Genomic DNA, 17,070 nt, shown 5'->3' with positions numbered 1-17,070 from the left:
ACTGAATCAGTCTGTCGGGTACAGCCCCAAACCTAAAAAATGTTTGTTGTGCAAACCTGATTTTGAAATTGATTGGTGTTTATTAAATAATGGATATTTAATGTTAGAAGAAATAAATCACAGATAATGACTGTATAAATATAAACAGATAAATATAAAATAATAATTGAGAGTCTTACTCATTTGTTAATGTCTTTAAGACAGGTTTTCTCACTCAAGTTAAAACAGCCATCCCTCATTAGATTCCTACTTCAATAATATTCAATGAAATACTCTAAATCAAAGGTAATGTGGGTGAGGAGCCACAGGAGGGCGCTGCAGCTCTCATCTGCTGTAGTATCCAGCAGAGAGCAGACTCCACTGTTAACTGTCAGCTCTGTGAGGCCTTAATTAAATAAAACATAACATTAAAAAGTCCATTTCAAGGCAGTACGGTACATAAATATAGCATCAGTATGTTTATATTATTTCTATGTTAAATATGAGCTGATTTATTTCTGTCAGAGAAACAGAAATCTGTTGAGGCCATGTTTAAAGGTCAGGATGTATTTTTAGAGAACTATGACTCCTCGAGCATCAAAGACTGTGGAGAAGAAGGACAAATGAGCATCATCATCGTCATAACAGAATAAAACCCAGACTGAAGACAAACAGGAGTCAGTCTGATACATTCAGAGTGAAAAAATCCACATTAATAACATCAGTTATTTCAGCAGAAACAAACACAAACACCGTAAAACTCTGAAATATGATCCGTTACACCTCAACAGAGTAAAATCAGCATGTTGTGTTGTTTAATGTGTCACAGCTTATAATGAATAATCATATTTTCTGTCTGAGAGACGAGTACGAAGACACAAAAAGAAGGATTATACAAGAGGAGAGATGTGAAGATTATGTGTGAGCGTGTTTCTGGGGTGTTGTGTGTGTGTGATAAGACAGAAGGACTTGGCCTGTGGATTGCAGCGTGATGCCAGAACACACTGCTGTGTGTGTGTGTGTGTGTGTGTGTGTGTGTGTGTGTGTGTGTGTGTGTGTGTGTGTGTGTGTGGGTGTGTGTGTGTGTGTGTGTGAGTGACTTGGCTTTGTGACCAAAGCTTCAGTTCCAACAAACTGCTGAGCTGCTTCTGTTCGATCCTTCCTACAGACTCAAACACTTTAAGCATGCTCTCCTCTTGTTATTCCATGAATTAAAATAACAATCTTTAAATAGTTTTGTTTCCATGTTCCCGTCAGATCATGTGGTACTTTGACACTTTCAGCGGGGAGACGATCCTGCCGTCTAATTAAGGTTTATTGTGCACAAACAGGCGGCTGATCAGCAGGTTACACACGGGAAACAGGAAGGAACAAAATAACAGGAGGCGACGGACCAGCTGGCTACCTGGCTACACACACACACACACAGCGTAATATAATAAGATATAATAAGTGTAATAAGCACTGGTTTAATGCTCCAACATGAGAATTCTTACAGAAATAGTTTCAGATTTTGGGAAACACATTTATTCACTTTCTTGTGATGTGACATCAAACCACTCTCATGTCAGTAAGTCGGTTCAAAGCTACAGGCAACAGATGGTTAGGTTAGCTTAACATAAAGACTGTAAACAGGAGGAAACAGCAAGCATCACTCTGCCCAAAGTTTAAAAAAAAATCCTCCCTCCAGCTACATTAGTCATGTCACCATACCAGAAATGTAGGAGTCGATACCAACACCAGTGAAATTCCACAGTTCTCTAAAGCCAATCGTATATACAGGTACTTGTCTTTCAGATACAGTGCAAAGCCTCCTACAGTCTGTGAGATTTTAGCAATCTCATCAGTTTAGTGCAGCTACACTGTGCGACATGGATCACATATACTGGGGTACGACATAAAGTTTGATGTATTCAGACTGTACGATGACAGCGCCTACTAAATTGAAGGCTAAAGGCCTTTGCACACTGTTTTGTTTTTTGTTTTTTGTCCGAACTTGTTGTACATCTAAAGATAAATACGACCTCCTGAACTCAGTCATAAAAATTTTCAGAACAGGTTCAATTTTCTGCGTTTTTCGTATTGGTCAGAGCCTTTAGAGACGTGTGACTGAGAATCAGTGAAGAAAATGTGGTGGCGGGACACAACGGCGACAAGACAGAGGAACGGGGCGCACAGAATCATTTCATAACTCAGATACCTCACGTTCAAAAGGTCAGATAGTAATATTCAATCGGATGATGATGACGAGGAGGAGGATGTAGCAGCTACGGTGCCAAATGAAGGACAGGGAGGGAGTGGTGACAGACAGATGGGTAACTCCAGTGGAGAGAGGCAAAGGAGGAAGTGTCTTTTCACTTTGTCACGTACTGTCACCAATTTGCGCACCAAACAGAACAATAAACGCAACGGTATCAGTGTGCAAGATTTCTGTGCGTAACGATTTTGTACAGATGACATATTAAAAGAACGCATCTGAAAAAAATTGACTCAGCGTGCAAAGGCCTTAAAACGTACGTCCATCGACGTCAATACGCAAGAACAAAACGTCATCAGTATGCCTCATCAATCTACGCCACTGTCATGGTAAGAGAAAAATGACAACATGAATCGAGCTCTCGCTATAGCGGCAATTATGTATGTCGAAAAAGTCTGAAGAAGAGGAAGAGGAGGAAAATGTGGACGACGTTGTGGCTGGAGAAAGAGGCTCTCTTAGCCAATTTTGCAACAAGAACTCGAAGTGTATTTATTAGCATCTACTAGCATTTAGCATTGTCGTGTTGATCATCTCATGCTGCATTTCTATTGGTTGGTTAGTAGACATAGATGGTAACAGCAGTCACACAGTCAGATGGTCATCCCAAATTTCATACACTGTCAGAATTTTATCCCAGGCTCTATTCGATTGCAAGACCATGACGATCTTTGAACCTCTCTCACTGTGCGACGTAGGACCACCATTTTAGAGCCACAGTCAAAGAATTCACCACCTTTCGTTCACGCTTGTCATCTTTCGTTTGGGACAGCCCAAAATCACACAGTGTATACTGGGCTTAAGGTATGTGTAAGATCTAACATGTTAATCAGAGCTTAAGAGATGCTGGAAGCTGGAGTTTGTAACCTTTGTTACAGAGCCAAGCTAGCTGTTTCCATCTGTTTCCAGTCTTTATGCTAAGCTAAGCTAACGAGCCGCTGTAGCTTCATATTTACTCTACAGACATGAGGGTGGAATCAATCTGAACATCTGACTTTCAGATAGCGAATAAATCCATTTCCCAAAACGCTGAAGTGCACCTTTAAACAAACTCAAACATGACCTTTGACCTCACAGTGTTTGGATACTGCAGAGGAGAGATGTTGGAGAGGAGGGAAAAGGTGTGATGAGGGAGAAGAATGAAAGATGAGAGTGAAGGTGAGACAGAATTGAAACAGGAAGAGAAAAGAGAGGAAACAGAGTGGAGATGAGGAAGAGGAGATACAGCTGGGTGACCTAGATGTCTGAGAACACAACAAGCTTTCACAACGCATGACGTTACTCCTCTTCCTCTGAGCACCGTGTGTGTGTGTGTGTGTGTGTGTGTGTGATGTCATCCCCCTCTGCCGGGTCTAATCTGTAATAAACTCGCCGCAGGACCCTCCGTCCTCCCACCAGAGACAAACAAACACACACACACACACACACACACACACACATCACTTATTTTAATGTTAGCTCAAAGAACGACACATTTGTGATTCTGTGAAGGGAAGAAGGTTTAAGGTTNGGGTCTAATCTGTAATAAACTCGCCGCAGGACCCTCCGTCCTCCCACCAGAGACAAACACACACACACACACACACACCACTTATTTTAATGTTAGCTCAAAGAACGACACATTTGTGATTCTGTGAAGGGAAGAAGGTTTAAGGTTTACATTATATATGTCATTGTTTAAACATGTCACCTTGTTCAGACGTCATTCAGGACAAATATTAGAGTCACTGAAATAAAACCATGAAAACAGAAACGCATACACACATGACAAAGGATGAGTGAATGTCAGTGTGTGTATGAGTGTGTGTGTGTTGAGCTGGGTACGTACCCTAAGATGCCCTTGCCCGCCCTCGGAGGGCTTGGTGGTTTCTGGGTGGGGGGGTTGGACCGGGACAGACCACCTCCGAGTTTCATGTTCTGCTGGCCGTTCACCTGCAGAGAAACAGACACACAAAATCAGTTTAGCTTGAGATCGTCTCAGGAGAGTCCCCAGTGTGCAGAGTTTTTTAACGTCATCATATCTTCTTTCAAACTACCTCATAGTTTTTCTTTTAAATCTGTAGAAAAGGTAAAAATTGGATTGGTGGTTTTGCTTCTGGTTTCCTAAACAGGATAACCCTTATTATTGCAAACAAAAGCTATCCTCCCCAGTTTCTGATGAGGTGGACATGATAACACCTTCTGATGTTTAATTTGGATGTAATGACAGAATGCAAGGGAAAGACGCAGAGAAGGAAAACCAGACAGAAGTAGTAGATAATCTGTTGAGTGTTTAATGGTTCATTTCTGATTTAGAACATTACCACCATGAAATTATCAGAAAATAAAGTTTGATTTCTCTTGTTCACTCACTCACTGGATTAGTCACTGGCATTTCTGTATGTACCTTTATAATGGCAGTTTTTCCTCCCTCAGTCACACGTATTACTTGTATTGTTCAGGTATCATGTACAGGTGTGTTGTGCATCCTTACCTTGAACCTCAATAACCACTTAACGCGTCAGTGAAAGCAATGGGAGCAGGAGGAAGAAGAAGAGAACAGTTGTCTATAGGTTAGTGACGGAGCAACAGCATCATGCAAACACTGAAACAAGAGGCAGAAATCAAACCCCAGATAGAGACACAGATGAAACAGAAGAGAAACAGAGTCAGCTCTAACAGTGAGGACAGGAAGAAAATGTCAAGCTGCACTTAAATCAACAATGACGACATCATTAAAGCCACTTTTACACTGCTGCAGATGCAAACTATCCAGTGCCACACAAACACAGCAGAAACAACCATGCACACAAACATGCAGGTTTAGATCCCTTCACCTTTCAGCGTCATGGCTTTGTTCTCTTCTTCTTCTTAGCATTGCAATCTCTTTTCACAGCTGTGGAATATTCTATCTTTTGGTTTGTCTTTGCTCTACGTGGCTCATCCACCACACAGATATCTGTTCTTGTGGTGTTTACTAAAGGTTGTAAAACTTCGTGTATCTCCTCAGGTTTGTAGCTCTGACTGTTGGTATGTAACTATATAGTGACACTATGTGATTTCTACTGCACTGTAAACATCTATAACCCTTTCTGTCATTATTATTCCCACCTTGACTCCGTGTCCAATGTCATCCAGGACGCTGTAGTCGATGGGCTTCCTGATGTAGCGCACCGGTCTCTCTGGATTGCCCGGAGCAACTATTTTATGTGAGCGGGATGTGTTCTTATTGGTGGTCAGGATGCCGATCTCCCGCCTCGCTACCTTCTCTTTGTGGATGTCGACGGTCTGAAAAGAGACACAGACAGAGTGGGTTACTGGCTAATTCAAGTGCAGGGGTTTTAATGTTAACGTGATTTATCAACGCTGAAATTGTTGTCACACACGTGTTGTGGGAAAAAGAGTCTGTTTAAACGTCAGGGAAATTAGGAACACCCCTACATTAATCACAGTCTATTAAGGAGTCTGTAACAACTTGCAGGAGCCCATCCGTGCCCTGTACTGATGTCTTTGTTTGTCTGACTAACAATCCAAATCCTCTAGATGTATTCACTGTGAGCAGCTTTCACACTGCAGATATTTCTGGTGTCGTACATTTTAATATGTATGACAACCTGTTCTCTGAGCCGCCAGACAGGACGCGTGTTAATCGTGTTTTCGGTAGTGCATTCAGGTGTGTTTACTCAGGTGAGATGAGAGAGGTGACAGTTCTGAAACATCACAAAGGGTTTTCATTAACAACAGTGAAAATAACTGAGAGGTGACAAGTCTGCAGCTGTGAATCATCTGTCTGTGTTTATGAGAGTCTAGAGAAAACATCTACAGGCCTGGGTCCACAAAGCTTATTCTTCTCAGCGTTGGCATGGTATTTCAATTGTTGTCTATGAGGATGGTGTATATGGTCACATGCAGCCGCCTGGAGAGAAAGCGTCACGCCCAGCGTCTTTTTTCAGAGCGTTCAGACTTTTTTTGTGTGGCCGCTCCGAGCGCTTTTGGGCCTGCGTCCTCAGAGCGTTTTTCTTCAGCAGAAAAGCTGTGGCAGGGCGCTGGGGAGGGGTCCATGTCATTGGTCCGACAGCCCATTGGTCCGACATCCCATTAGTCCAACGGTCCACGGTGCTGAACGGCTCCCGATGGGCATATTCCTGCCTTGATGGTGCGCCGCGACCGGCTCTGGGTGAGCTGGGAAAGGCTTGAGGCGAAGCAGGCTCACGGCTTATGTGTTTGTCACTTTCTTTTTCATTTTAACCCACACCATGATCTTTTCCTGACCCTAACCAAGTGGTTTTTGTGCCTAAACCTAACCAGACCTTAACCACAGGGCATCATGATGATTTCGGAACGGACTTCGGAACAATGAGTTTAATATGGTCAGAACAATGGGATGTCGGACCAATGGGCAGTTCCCCTGGGGAGTGCCTCATCCAAGCACTTCTTTTATTGAGGTGCTTTGCATGGGTGTGTTTCTATTAAACGATACCTTGACACTGACGTTAGCTAGGCGGCACGGTGGTGTGGTGGTTAGCACTGTCGCCTCACAGCAAGAGGGCTCCCGGTTCGATCCCGGGTGTGGGAGCCCTTCTGTGTGGAGTTTGCATGTTCTCCCTGTGTCAGTGTGGGTTCTCTCCGGACACTCCGACTTCCTCCCACAGTCCAAAGACATGCAGATTGGGGACTAGGTTAATTGATAACTCTAAATTGTCCGTAGCTGTGAATGTGAGCGTGTGTCTATGTGTCAGCCCTGTGATAGTCTGGCGACCTGTCCAGGGTGTACCCTGCCTCTCATCCGACGTCAGTTGGGATAGGCTCCAGCCCCCCCGTGACCCTCAAAAGGATGAAGCGGTTAGAAGATGAATGAATGAATGACGTTAGCTAGGTGGCTAATGCAATGCTACATTAACAGAGGGTGGGCAGTTAACTTCAGCAAAGAGAATGGTGTTAAAAGCACAACACTGACCAGAAAGATTCAGCGTCCAACGGGCGATCTACTCCCAGAAATTAGCTTTTAAGTCTTTGTTGTGACAGTAGATAGTAGCCTAGCTGAAGAAGCGGCGGTGACGTCACTGCCGCTTCTTCAGCTAGGCTACTATCTACTGTCACAACAAAGACAGAAAAATAGGGCTGCCCCCTAACAGTCGACCAAACGTCAGTCGACCAGAAAGGTTATTAGTCGCTTAGTCACAGAAAAAAACACAGAAAAAAACAAAAACAAACAAACATGAAACTCTATCAGGAGCTGCCCCTTGTCAAAATAAATCCAAACCTATATGACTGGACCATGTGTGACTTTACTTTGAAAGTACAGACACAGGAAGTGTCCACGCTCAGCAGTCAGACAGGAGTCAGGTTAATTTCCAGGGCTGGTACCTGCGGTTATTCCACAGGCTAGTTAATAACATGTCGGGCAGGAAATCCAAAGTGTGGGATCATTTTGAGAAGGTGAAGGACGAACCCAAGGTGATATGTAAACTCATCTTCATTGGTCGACTACAAACATGACGTATCATCTGAAACATGGAAGTAGCTACATGCCCATTAGCCCACAGCGTCATTAACAGGCGGCTCGCTCAGTGTGTGACGTGCACTTGTAGATAAAATATAGGCCTATATTAATGAAGGTTCATTAGTACGGTTTGTATTTCTCTGTAATGTAGCACAGTGTTAACAATGTTACTGATACTATTCTTTCTCACACCTTCAACTCAAACCACCAAAATATATCATTTAATCATTACATTCATATCAGAAACATGCAGGAGACTAGTCCACTGATGGACCTGAATGATGACTGTTGGTCAACTAGGAAAATTCTTAGTTGTGGGGGCAGCCCTACAGACAAGCCGATTTTTTGGGAGCAGATCGGTCGGTGGACTCTGGATGTTGCTGGTGAGTGTTGTGCTTTTATCACTGTTAGCTTTGTAAGCTTGAAGTTAACTGTGTCAGCCGTCTGTTAATGTAGCGTTACACACGGCACGTTATTAAAAAAAGCGCTAGGGTGAAGAGTTCCCCAGCTTTTCTGCAAAAAGAAAAAAAAAAAAACGCCATGTGGACACGGGCCCTGAGAAAGAAGAATGAGTGCGTCTGAACTCATCACACAGACACACTGTGCATTTGTTTCATCTTACAGGACTCGGCTGTTGGCTGATTTCTACAGCATGAAGTGAACGCTGAAATGTGATTCTTTATGAGAGGGAGCCTCGCAGCACGAACCGCTCGCCTACATAACAGATGTGACTGTGTCTTGCTGAGCTGAAAGCAGTAATTATGACGTGTAATCACAGTCCTGGCCTGACATGAGAAGCATCTCATTATTCCTGCATGCAGAGTTGATTCTGATTACACTGATGATTATTATTACAGAGGTCTGAGGAGGAGAATGGATCCTCTGTGCCGCTGAAAACTGCAGTTTAATTCCTTTAAGTACTCAGCTTCTGTGTGGAGGGACTGTTGTGGATTTCAATGTTTAATGAATGAAAATCCTTCTTTTTCCTACAGCTGGTGTTAAATAATGAATCTGAACACAGAGTGCACGCAGCCACGTGTCGGCTTACTGAGTATGAATGATGTGTGAGTTTGTAGAGAAATATGAAAGTGCTGGACAAAGCTGCAGAGTTAGAGACGTATACCATCGACAGGAGATTTGAGAGAGCTCAGAATCTGTTTTGTGCCATTCTTGGGTGGTATCACAGGACATTCAGATATACAGATGTTTATCTTTCTATTAAACAAATACAGAGATGCTGTGTTGAGGATGTGTTGTATGTAGTGCACAACATGCGCCACCAGAGGTCAGTCTCTCCTGGTGGAACAGGCAGCTGAACTGACAAACATGGCGACTGTGAGTCGCGGGGAGCGTTACAGGACTGTAAGTAGCCGGTCAGCAGCAGCAGAGATTCTGATTTTCTGCTTGCCAACAGTTTTCGGAGCTCCCCAACAAAAGGCTCAGATGAGAGGCAAACTGGTGCTCCAGCATTTTGTGTAAACTCCATCCATTTTCATCCGCTTATCTGGGGCCAGGTCGCGGGGGCAACAGGCCAAGCAAAGCACCCCAGACATCCCTCTCCCTAGCAACCCTTTCCAGCTCCTCCTGGGGGACCCCAAGGTGTTTCCAGACCAAATGAGATATGTAATCTCTCCAGCATGTTCTGGGTCTGCCCCGGGGCCTCCTACCAGTGGGACGTGCCTGGAACACCTCCAACAGGAGGCGCCCAGGAGGATCCTGATCAGAAGCCTGAACCACCTCAAATGACCCCTTTTGACACAAAGGAGAAGCGGCTCCCTCTGGATGTCCGAGCTCCTCCCCCTATCTCTAAGGCTGACACCCCACAGAGGAAACTCATTTCCTTCTGAGATCTCTTTCATTCGGTCACTACCCAGAGCTCATGACCATAGGTGAGGGTTGGGACGTGGATGGACCAGTAAATCAAAAGCTTCGCCTTCTGGCTCAGCTCCTTCTTCACCACAACTGTCCAGGGCAGTGCCTGCACCTCTGCAGAAGCTGCACCGAACCACCGATCCATCTCACGCTCCATTCTGCCCTCACTCGTGAACAAAACCCCGAGGTACTTGAACTCCCTCGCTTGAGGCAGTAACTCTCTCCCAACCTGCACAGATGGCTTTTATCACTTAGTCATGTATCCTCTATCTTATTTGTTTATAATTTGCCGTTCACTATTGATCTGTCGTGCTGATGATGGCTCTTTAGCTGAAACCTGTCTGTGTCTTTATGTTTTTGTCCATATTAAAGAAGTGAATTCTCACTGGGGATTCCTTCTGGTGAAACAATTTGGGCACACAAATACCATCATATGCCGTTCACCTGGGTGAAATGCCAAGAAAGTATAGAGGTTTGAATAAATAGATACCGCCTGAGCCTATTTTGTGCTCTCTGAAATCTTTTGTCATCAGTAAACTTCCACACAGCGTGGTGTGGTGAGATGTGTGGGTGCAGAGTGTTGTGTAAGCCTGATCAGACCACAGTGGTGATGCTTCACACCTACAGACGGTTTTATTTGTCTGACCAGCTGACAAGAAGAAGAGTCTTCTTTTTCTTCATCTTCATAGACTCTACACTTTACTGCACTGCTCTGGAGTAACCCGATACTTTAGATATCATGTAAAAAAGTACTGGGTCTCCTTGAGTCGGCAGTGGATGAAGAAAAATCCTCCTCCTCCCTGACACGAAGCTAAATCTAGCTTCATGCTGTTATTAATAAGATCTGTTACAGAACACGGTCCACTCCAAACACACATTCATCACACTCTCCTGTGCGCAGGATGCAGAGTGGAAACAGAGAATAGATGTTTCTGCACCGGAGCCACTTATCACTGTTTATTCACCTCTTCAGATTGTTACTGCAGCGTGCTTTGGGATTGTTCTCCTATGTTTTTAATGTGTGGTATCTTCCTGAGATGAGTTCAGCGAGGAGAGCTGCATCCACAGAGCAGTGAACAGAAATGAGCCTGCATGCATACATGATTATATACTGTGTTTTTTCACCCATGAGGCCTCCCACCATGAATAACACAGCTACACTGCACCCATGGTACGGCTCCATGCATGCTGACAGACTAATTTTAGGTTTTAAAAGCACTTTTTTTTTGCCAGGAGTGGGTGATTAAAGAAATGTGGGTGGGTGAAGTTGAACTGTTATTTCACAGGAGTAGAAGGGGGCTGAATCTCAATTTAATATAAAGACAAAAAGCTGCTTTTAAGCTTCAAGATTTATAGATTTTCTATGATTTACGAAGTAGCCTGCAACGGGAGTTCAGAGACATCACTGTGCAGTATTCTCTGATTACTGAACCAGTACTGGGTCAGACCTGTGAAATGTGGTTGACGGAGCTCTCCATGCGGCGCAGCTGCGAGGCCTGGATGTCCAGCATCTGCAGCACGTTGTTGGCGAGCGTGTTGATGAGGTAGGCGACGCTGGCCAGAGACTGGGTGGTGTAGCTCTTCGTCTCCTCCAGCGCTCGTTCCTTGTCTGCCGACTGCGGGGAGAGAGGAGACAGATTCAGGACAGGAGTCACATCAGTGCCACCATTTTATGTTTGTATATACACCAGAGAAAAGAGTGGAGGCAGAACAGATTAACACATTAATACAAGGGACGAGCAGCTGCTATATTTATATAAAGCTTATTTATCATGTCATATTTATTTATCATCCACACTGGTAACCTGTTTGTGTCATTGTAAATGTTGTTAGTATTGCACTGCACCTTACTGTTAGCTACTTTTATAGTTAGTCTGATATTTGCTATACATGTGCTTCTTCTACTACCGTATGTTACTTTAGTCCTTGTAAACTGCGCACTTTGCACTCCTCTAACTTTGTATTGCAACTGCTGTGCTCTTATCTTCTCTCATCTTATTGTCCAGGCGGCCCGCCACGATTAAAACAACTGCCACCCAAATATATTTTCTATTTTGGAGCTGGACTGTTCGCTATTGGAATATAGTATCTTTCATTTGGTTATTTATAGCACGGCAGAGACAGAGCAGCAGAACGTTAGGTGCTTTGAAAGCATTCACTCGCAGCAGCTGCTCCTCTTATCCATTACTCTGATTAGATCAGAACAGACTGATTAATCAATTATCCACCCAAGAGTCACAACCTGCTGCTGGGGCACCTGGTGGTTTAGTGGATGGAGCAGGCGTCCTATATACGAAGGCAATGTCCTTGCCGCAACAGCCAAGGGTTCGATCGTAGCCTGTGGCCCCTTGCTGCATGTAATCTGCCCTTTCTCTCCCCCTTCACACTAGACTGTCCTATCTAATAAAGCCAAAAAAATAAAAAAAAAGTCAGTAATTTATTCAATGTTTTAATTCCACATTATAACTTTTGTGTAGTAGGCTAGGCTGCAGCACCCGCAATTGTATTTTCTCCACCAAAATGACAGACGTCAAATCAAATTATACATCAAGCATCTCTAGAATACCATGGACGAAATGCAATAATTAAAATTAAAACAATTTAGAGGTCAAATATTTTAATATGGTGGCTGCTAGGGCCATAACGGTATGTTTATTTGTGTCGAACCGTTCAGTACGCGACTTTCAGTTCGGCACGACCCTGTTCCGAATTATTGGGCGCAGGATATTATTTTATTTTATTTTGTTTTGTTTTAATTCAGTTTTTGCGAGCTGAACCATTTAAAATATCTAGTTCCCCGACGGACATAATTGAGTGATGGACCGAGTCCGACCGTAAATCTCCGCATTCACTTTGTGCAGCGCATTCTCGCATTTGGACAACTTGGCAAGTGAGCCTGACGAACCTGAAGACCCACCCGCAAACCTTAAGTCCTCCGTTCAGGAACACTTTGGTTTCAGGGTAAAATACGAAGATGGCAATAAACAAGTGGACAAGACAAAAGCAGTGTGCCGACACTGCAGAACAGCGGCCGTGTTTCCAAGTACATACCCGACCGCTGTTACAGCTGCACTGTACTTTTTTTTTTGAGTAAAATTGTTTAAATAGAAATTTATATTTATATTTTTTATTCAAAACGTGTTAAAAAAAACAGCAGGATTTTATTTTTTAAATTTTATATATTTCTATTTTCAATAAAGTACAAGATATTTAATAGTTGTCTATTTTTTTCATTACTGTACCGAAAAAAAAAACGAACTGTGACTTGTGTACCGTTACACCCCTAGTGGCTGCTGTTAAGTCATTTCTTTATTACTTAATCTTTATTTTTTGCTGTATTTCTTTGAGGCTTTATTCCCCTCACATTCTCCTCTAATATCTATCTTTTCTTTGTCTTTCATTCTCACGTCTCTCTACTCCTATTTCTTCAGCAGTAAAAAGCTAAAACTGTTTGTTTTTTCCAGATTCCATTGTGTTCTATTTCAATTTTTCTGAAGACTGTTTTATTATTCAAGCACATTTTGTCTTCAGATAAAGTGTCTAATCATGTGCGTGGATGAATAACATTTTAACAAATAAAAAAGAAAATTGAATAAATATAAATATAAACACAAGACTGCATTCTTGTTGAAGTGTTTCAATACAGTTTTAAATTTCATATTTCATCCTTTTGTAAAATAAAGTACACGACATCTGAGCTATATGTCGCTCTGCTCTAAATGTAGCTGTTAGTGTCTAATTCCTCAGTTTTTTGGATGACTGCAGGTCAAAGAAAAATGTCAATCTCATCCCAGCATCAAAGAATAAAGTCATTTCCCTCACAAATTAGTCAGATTCCTTCCTGTATAAGGGTCACTGGTCACATGTTTTACCTTCCTGTGTATAAAACCCAATTATTCTTACTTTCATACATGTATTTCTACTGTGTTAACACCTTCTTTTGAAAAGTAGATGTAGTCATATGTGTGTTGTTTCAATACATTTACAGGTGGTTTGACTACAGAGATGTGAGTGACGACTGGTTTGACACAGGAACATTAGCCGCTATCTCCCAACCACCAGAGAAGCAAAAGTGGACGTGATTCTATCAAGCTTTGCTAAGCAAGAAAAAGACGTTTTCTGTTCCTCGCATCTCTGCGGTCAAATCAGTGTTAAATTTGGGGACAGACACGAACAGAGCAGAGCGAGGTCTCAGAGAGTAGAGCAGATGAGCCTGATCAGCTGACTGATTAAATTTACTGTCCAGACTTATCTTTTTACACCCACTATGTGAAGGAGCTGAGCCTTCCACTAAAACATGTTACAATGCCTTAATCTTTATGAACAGTAACTGTTATAATATGACAGACAAATGGACGTCAACTCTACCGACCCTAATTACACCCTTCCACCTCTTTAATGTCGTAATGAAGATGGCAGACAGCATGATGTCAGAGTGAAGCTGTTAGCTAATGGATACAGATACAGAACGATAATGAATGGAAATGCTCAAATGTGCATCAACATGTGCAACCACGTGCGTGAGCACCTTTATGTGTGTGTGTGCAACATGTGTACTGTATGTGAGCAAATGACAGCAGGGACAGTACAGAGAGACACACTGATGTTAGTGTGTGTGTGCTGAAGCATGATGTAGGTCAGTGCAAACTCATTCATGCCCGAGGTTGACAAGAAACACACTGACACCAATGTGTGTGTCTCGCTTATACACACACACACACACACACACAAAGGTTTTGTGAATGCAGAGCTGTCAGGTTTTCTCTGAAGGAGCACTCGTCTCTTGTGTCAGTTTGACTTCTGATACAGGAACAACAGACTGTGACACAGTGACAGAACGATGATGATCGTTTACAGTGTGTAGTCTCAGCTGTGCGACATCCTGAAACACTACAACACCTCCGGCACCAGACACGGTGCAGTATGAAACATAACTGACGGTTATGCTAACAGGTCTTGATGAAGATCACTACCTGACTGGACAAAAAGGAATGAGAGTTTGTATCCTGCAGAAGGAAAAAGTGTTTACAACATCACGTGTGGAGAAACATCGTCTCTGCTGCAGCAGGGAAACCACCATTCTGCATGATACTGTATTGGTGCAGATCTTTAGACATGAAACAGGGTATTGTTACTTTCATCACCGTTCTGTAAAGCGATGAGGTACCATGGATGTATAAAGAAAACTGGATACAGTGTTGGAGGCGGGGCGGAAAGTTGTTCAGTGGTGCATGAAACCTAAAGAGTTTGACATCCTGGGTATGACATTACCTAGATCTTCTGCATCGTTGGGCCCATAAAACAAGTGCCCTACAGCCTTTTGCAAGCTGAGCAGCGCTCCACTAACTTGAATGAGGATAAAATGATTTGATCTTGCAACTCTTCTTGACTTACCAAATGTTATTGGACAGAATGGATTACATTCTGATAGTGAAACGCGTCACTTTGCAGGGGTTTTGACACTCAAAATAAATGTATCCAGCGATTTACATACGTCACTTTCCCGATTAAGTCGAGGGGAAAAGTCTTTTTGGGCCTCATGGCATCACGTGAAGGACCCTGACGTTACAATTACATTATCTGGCGACTACATAAATTGCCTTTGAAGTCCAGCGCACGTTCTGGAGACCTGTGAGCTACGTGTCATTTGACCAGTTTGTGTGCGCTAGAGGTTGGTAAAATAAGTCTCTGGCTAAAGGCTTGCTACGTATTCACACTATGCTCATTTTGCAAAGCTAATTATTAAATTATAGAAATCCTAAATACACCTAAATGCTTGTCATTATTGCAGATGAACATGAGTGTGTGCACCATCCAGCTGCTGCTGTGCACTCATTGTTGAGTTCTACCTTTTCAATCTCGTCAACTTTATCAATGACTTCCAGATATCTACTATGTGAATCTGTGAATTTAAAATCATTAAAGATTCGACTCTTTACTTCTGCCGCACTACATTTTGGAGACAAATATTCACTACACTTATTTAACAGCTTTAGTTACTTTGCAGATTGAAAAATATAATATATATTTAAGGAAGAAAACAAAAAAGAATATAAAGCCAATATATCAACATAATGTGTTTAATGTCTGAAACTGAGCAGAAAGAAGTGAATACTAACCAAGATTTTTTATTATTTTATCAATAGGGTTGCAGCAATATACAGGTTTTAAGGCATACTGTGATATAAAAGTTGATGGTTATCATACCGTGTACACGTGCTTATCTACAATACTGAAAAATAAATGCAACTGTACGGAGATTCTCCCCTTTATTTGAGTTATTTTCTGTAGGGAGACCTATTACACAAACTTCCATTCTGAATATGGTTTCAAGTTTAAATTATAGTAATAAAACATTTATTTAAACAAAAAATAACCCTTTCATTTTCATTCCTTTAAGGGTCGTCCTGGCTGATCCTGATAATAATAATAACTCTGCAATATCGTGATACTTTCTGAGACCATCATCGTACCGTGAAAATCTCACACTGTTGCAACCCTAGTTATCAATAAACTAAATATTTAACATAAATATTCCAATTCTTCGCACAGTGTTCACCAAAAACACTGCGATCAAAACAACCAAATCAAATGCAAATGAAACATAAAAAGCCCGAATAAATTATGTTTTATTAATTTAATAATAGTTGGCACAAAACATAGCAAAAAAAAACCCCAAAACAAAACAAAAAATGCAACTTTTCTGCAATTTTTTCGCAACAAATACGCCTAAAACATCGCAACTTTCATCGCAGTTTTTCAGAAAAGCTGCCGTGAAATCAGGCATTTAGGCCGTAACAATCCCGAAAAAAGCCTGCGAAATCCTGGAGGGTCCGATTTTGGATTCAACAGTCCCAATCATAAATCAGTCTATTAACTTTTTATCATTTATTTCTAGATTCCTTTAATCCACTGATCTCCTTGGCACATTTTTGATTTGTTTTCATTTTTTTACTCATATATTTATGTGTCTACATGTTACTGTATATCATGTTACAGTATGTGTGAAAGGCAAGCTGTGGTGGGATCAATAAAGTTGTCTGAATCTGAACAACCCATCGTTATATAAAGTCTCTAATATTAGCTCCACCTTTAGCAGCTCCAACGTTAGTGACGAACACATTACATCAATAATTATAATCCAATAACATGATACACATTATTCTGAAATGAGCCATTGTGCATGACTACATTTGCTTTTGGTACTTTAAGTATATTTTGATACTCAGTAAGAATTTAAACGCACGACTATACACTCATATATTAGATATGATCAATATATCCTTATTAACAGGCTATGTACCACAGTCTTTTAAGGTAGCTGTAATTAAACCTCTACTAAAAAAGCCCACCCTGGATCCAGAGGTGTTAGCCAACTATAGACCAATATCTAATCTTCCCTTTATGTCAAAGATCCTTGAGAAAGTAGTCGCAGACCAGCTGTGTGATTTTCTCCATGATAATAATTTATTTGAGGAATTTC

At 42.0% G+C, this 17,070-nt stretch overlaps 1 protein-coding gene across 5 annotated transcripts in view; it reads right to left on the bottom strand.

Annotated features, from left to right (window-relative positions):
• Positions 1-17,070, bottom strand: part of LOC126393543 (abl interactor 2-like) — a 42,616-nt gene that overhangs the window by 12,069 nt on the left and 13,477 nt on the right. For 3 of the 5 annotated variants that reach the window (XM_050049736.1, XM_050049738.1, XM_050049740.1), the window contains exons 2-5: positions 11,036-11,203; positions 5,324-5,500; positions 4,707-4,724; positions 4,062-4,165 (exon numbers count right to left, since the gene is read on the bottom strand). In XM_050049736.1, coding sequence (XP_049905693.1) covers positions 4,062-4,165; positions 4,707-4,724; positions 5,324-5,500; positions 11,036-11,203 — 467 coding nt within the window. The remainder of the gene's footprint in view (positions 1-4,061; positions 4,166-4,706; positions 4,725-5,323; positions 5,501-11,035; positions 11,204-17,070) is intronic. The other 2 variants (XM_050049737.1, XM_050049739.1) reach the window with 1 other exon arrangement.

Source organism: Epinephelus moara, chromosome 7 (assembly GCF_006386435.1).
Source record: "Epinephelus moara isolate mb chromosome 7, YSFRI_EMoa_1.0, whole genome shotgun sequence".
Lineage (NCBI taxonomy): Eukaryota > Metazoa > Chordata > Actinopteri > Perciformes > Serranidae > Epinephelus > Epinephelus moara.
The sequence above is the reverse complement of the archived record's forward strand: the minus strand, read 5'-3'. Positions and strand labels throughout refer to the sequence as shown.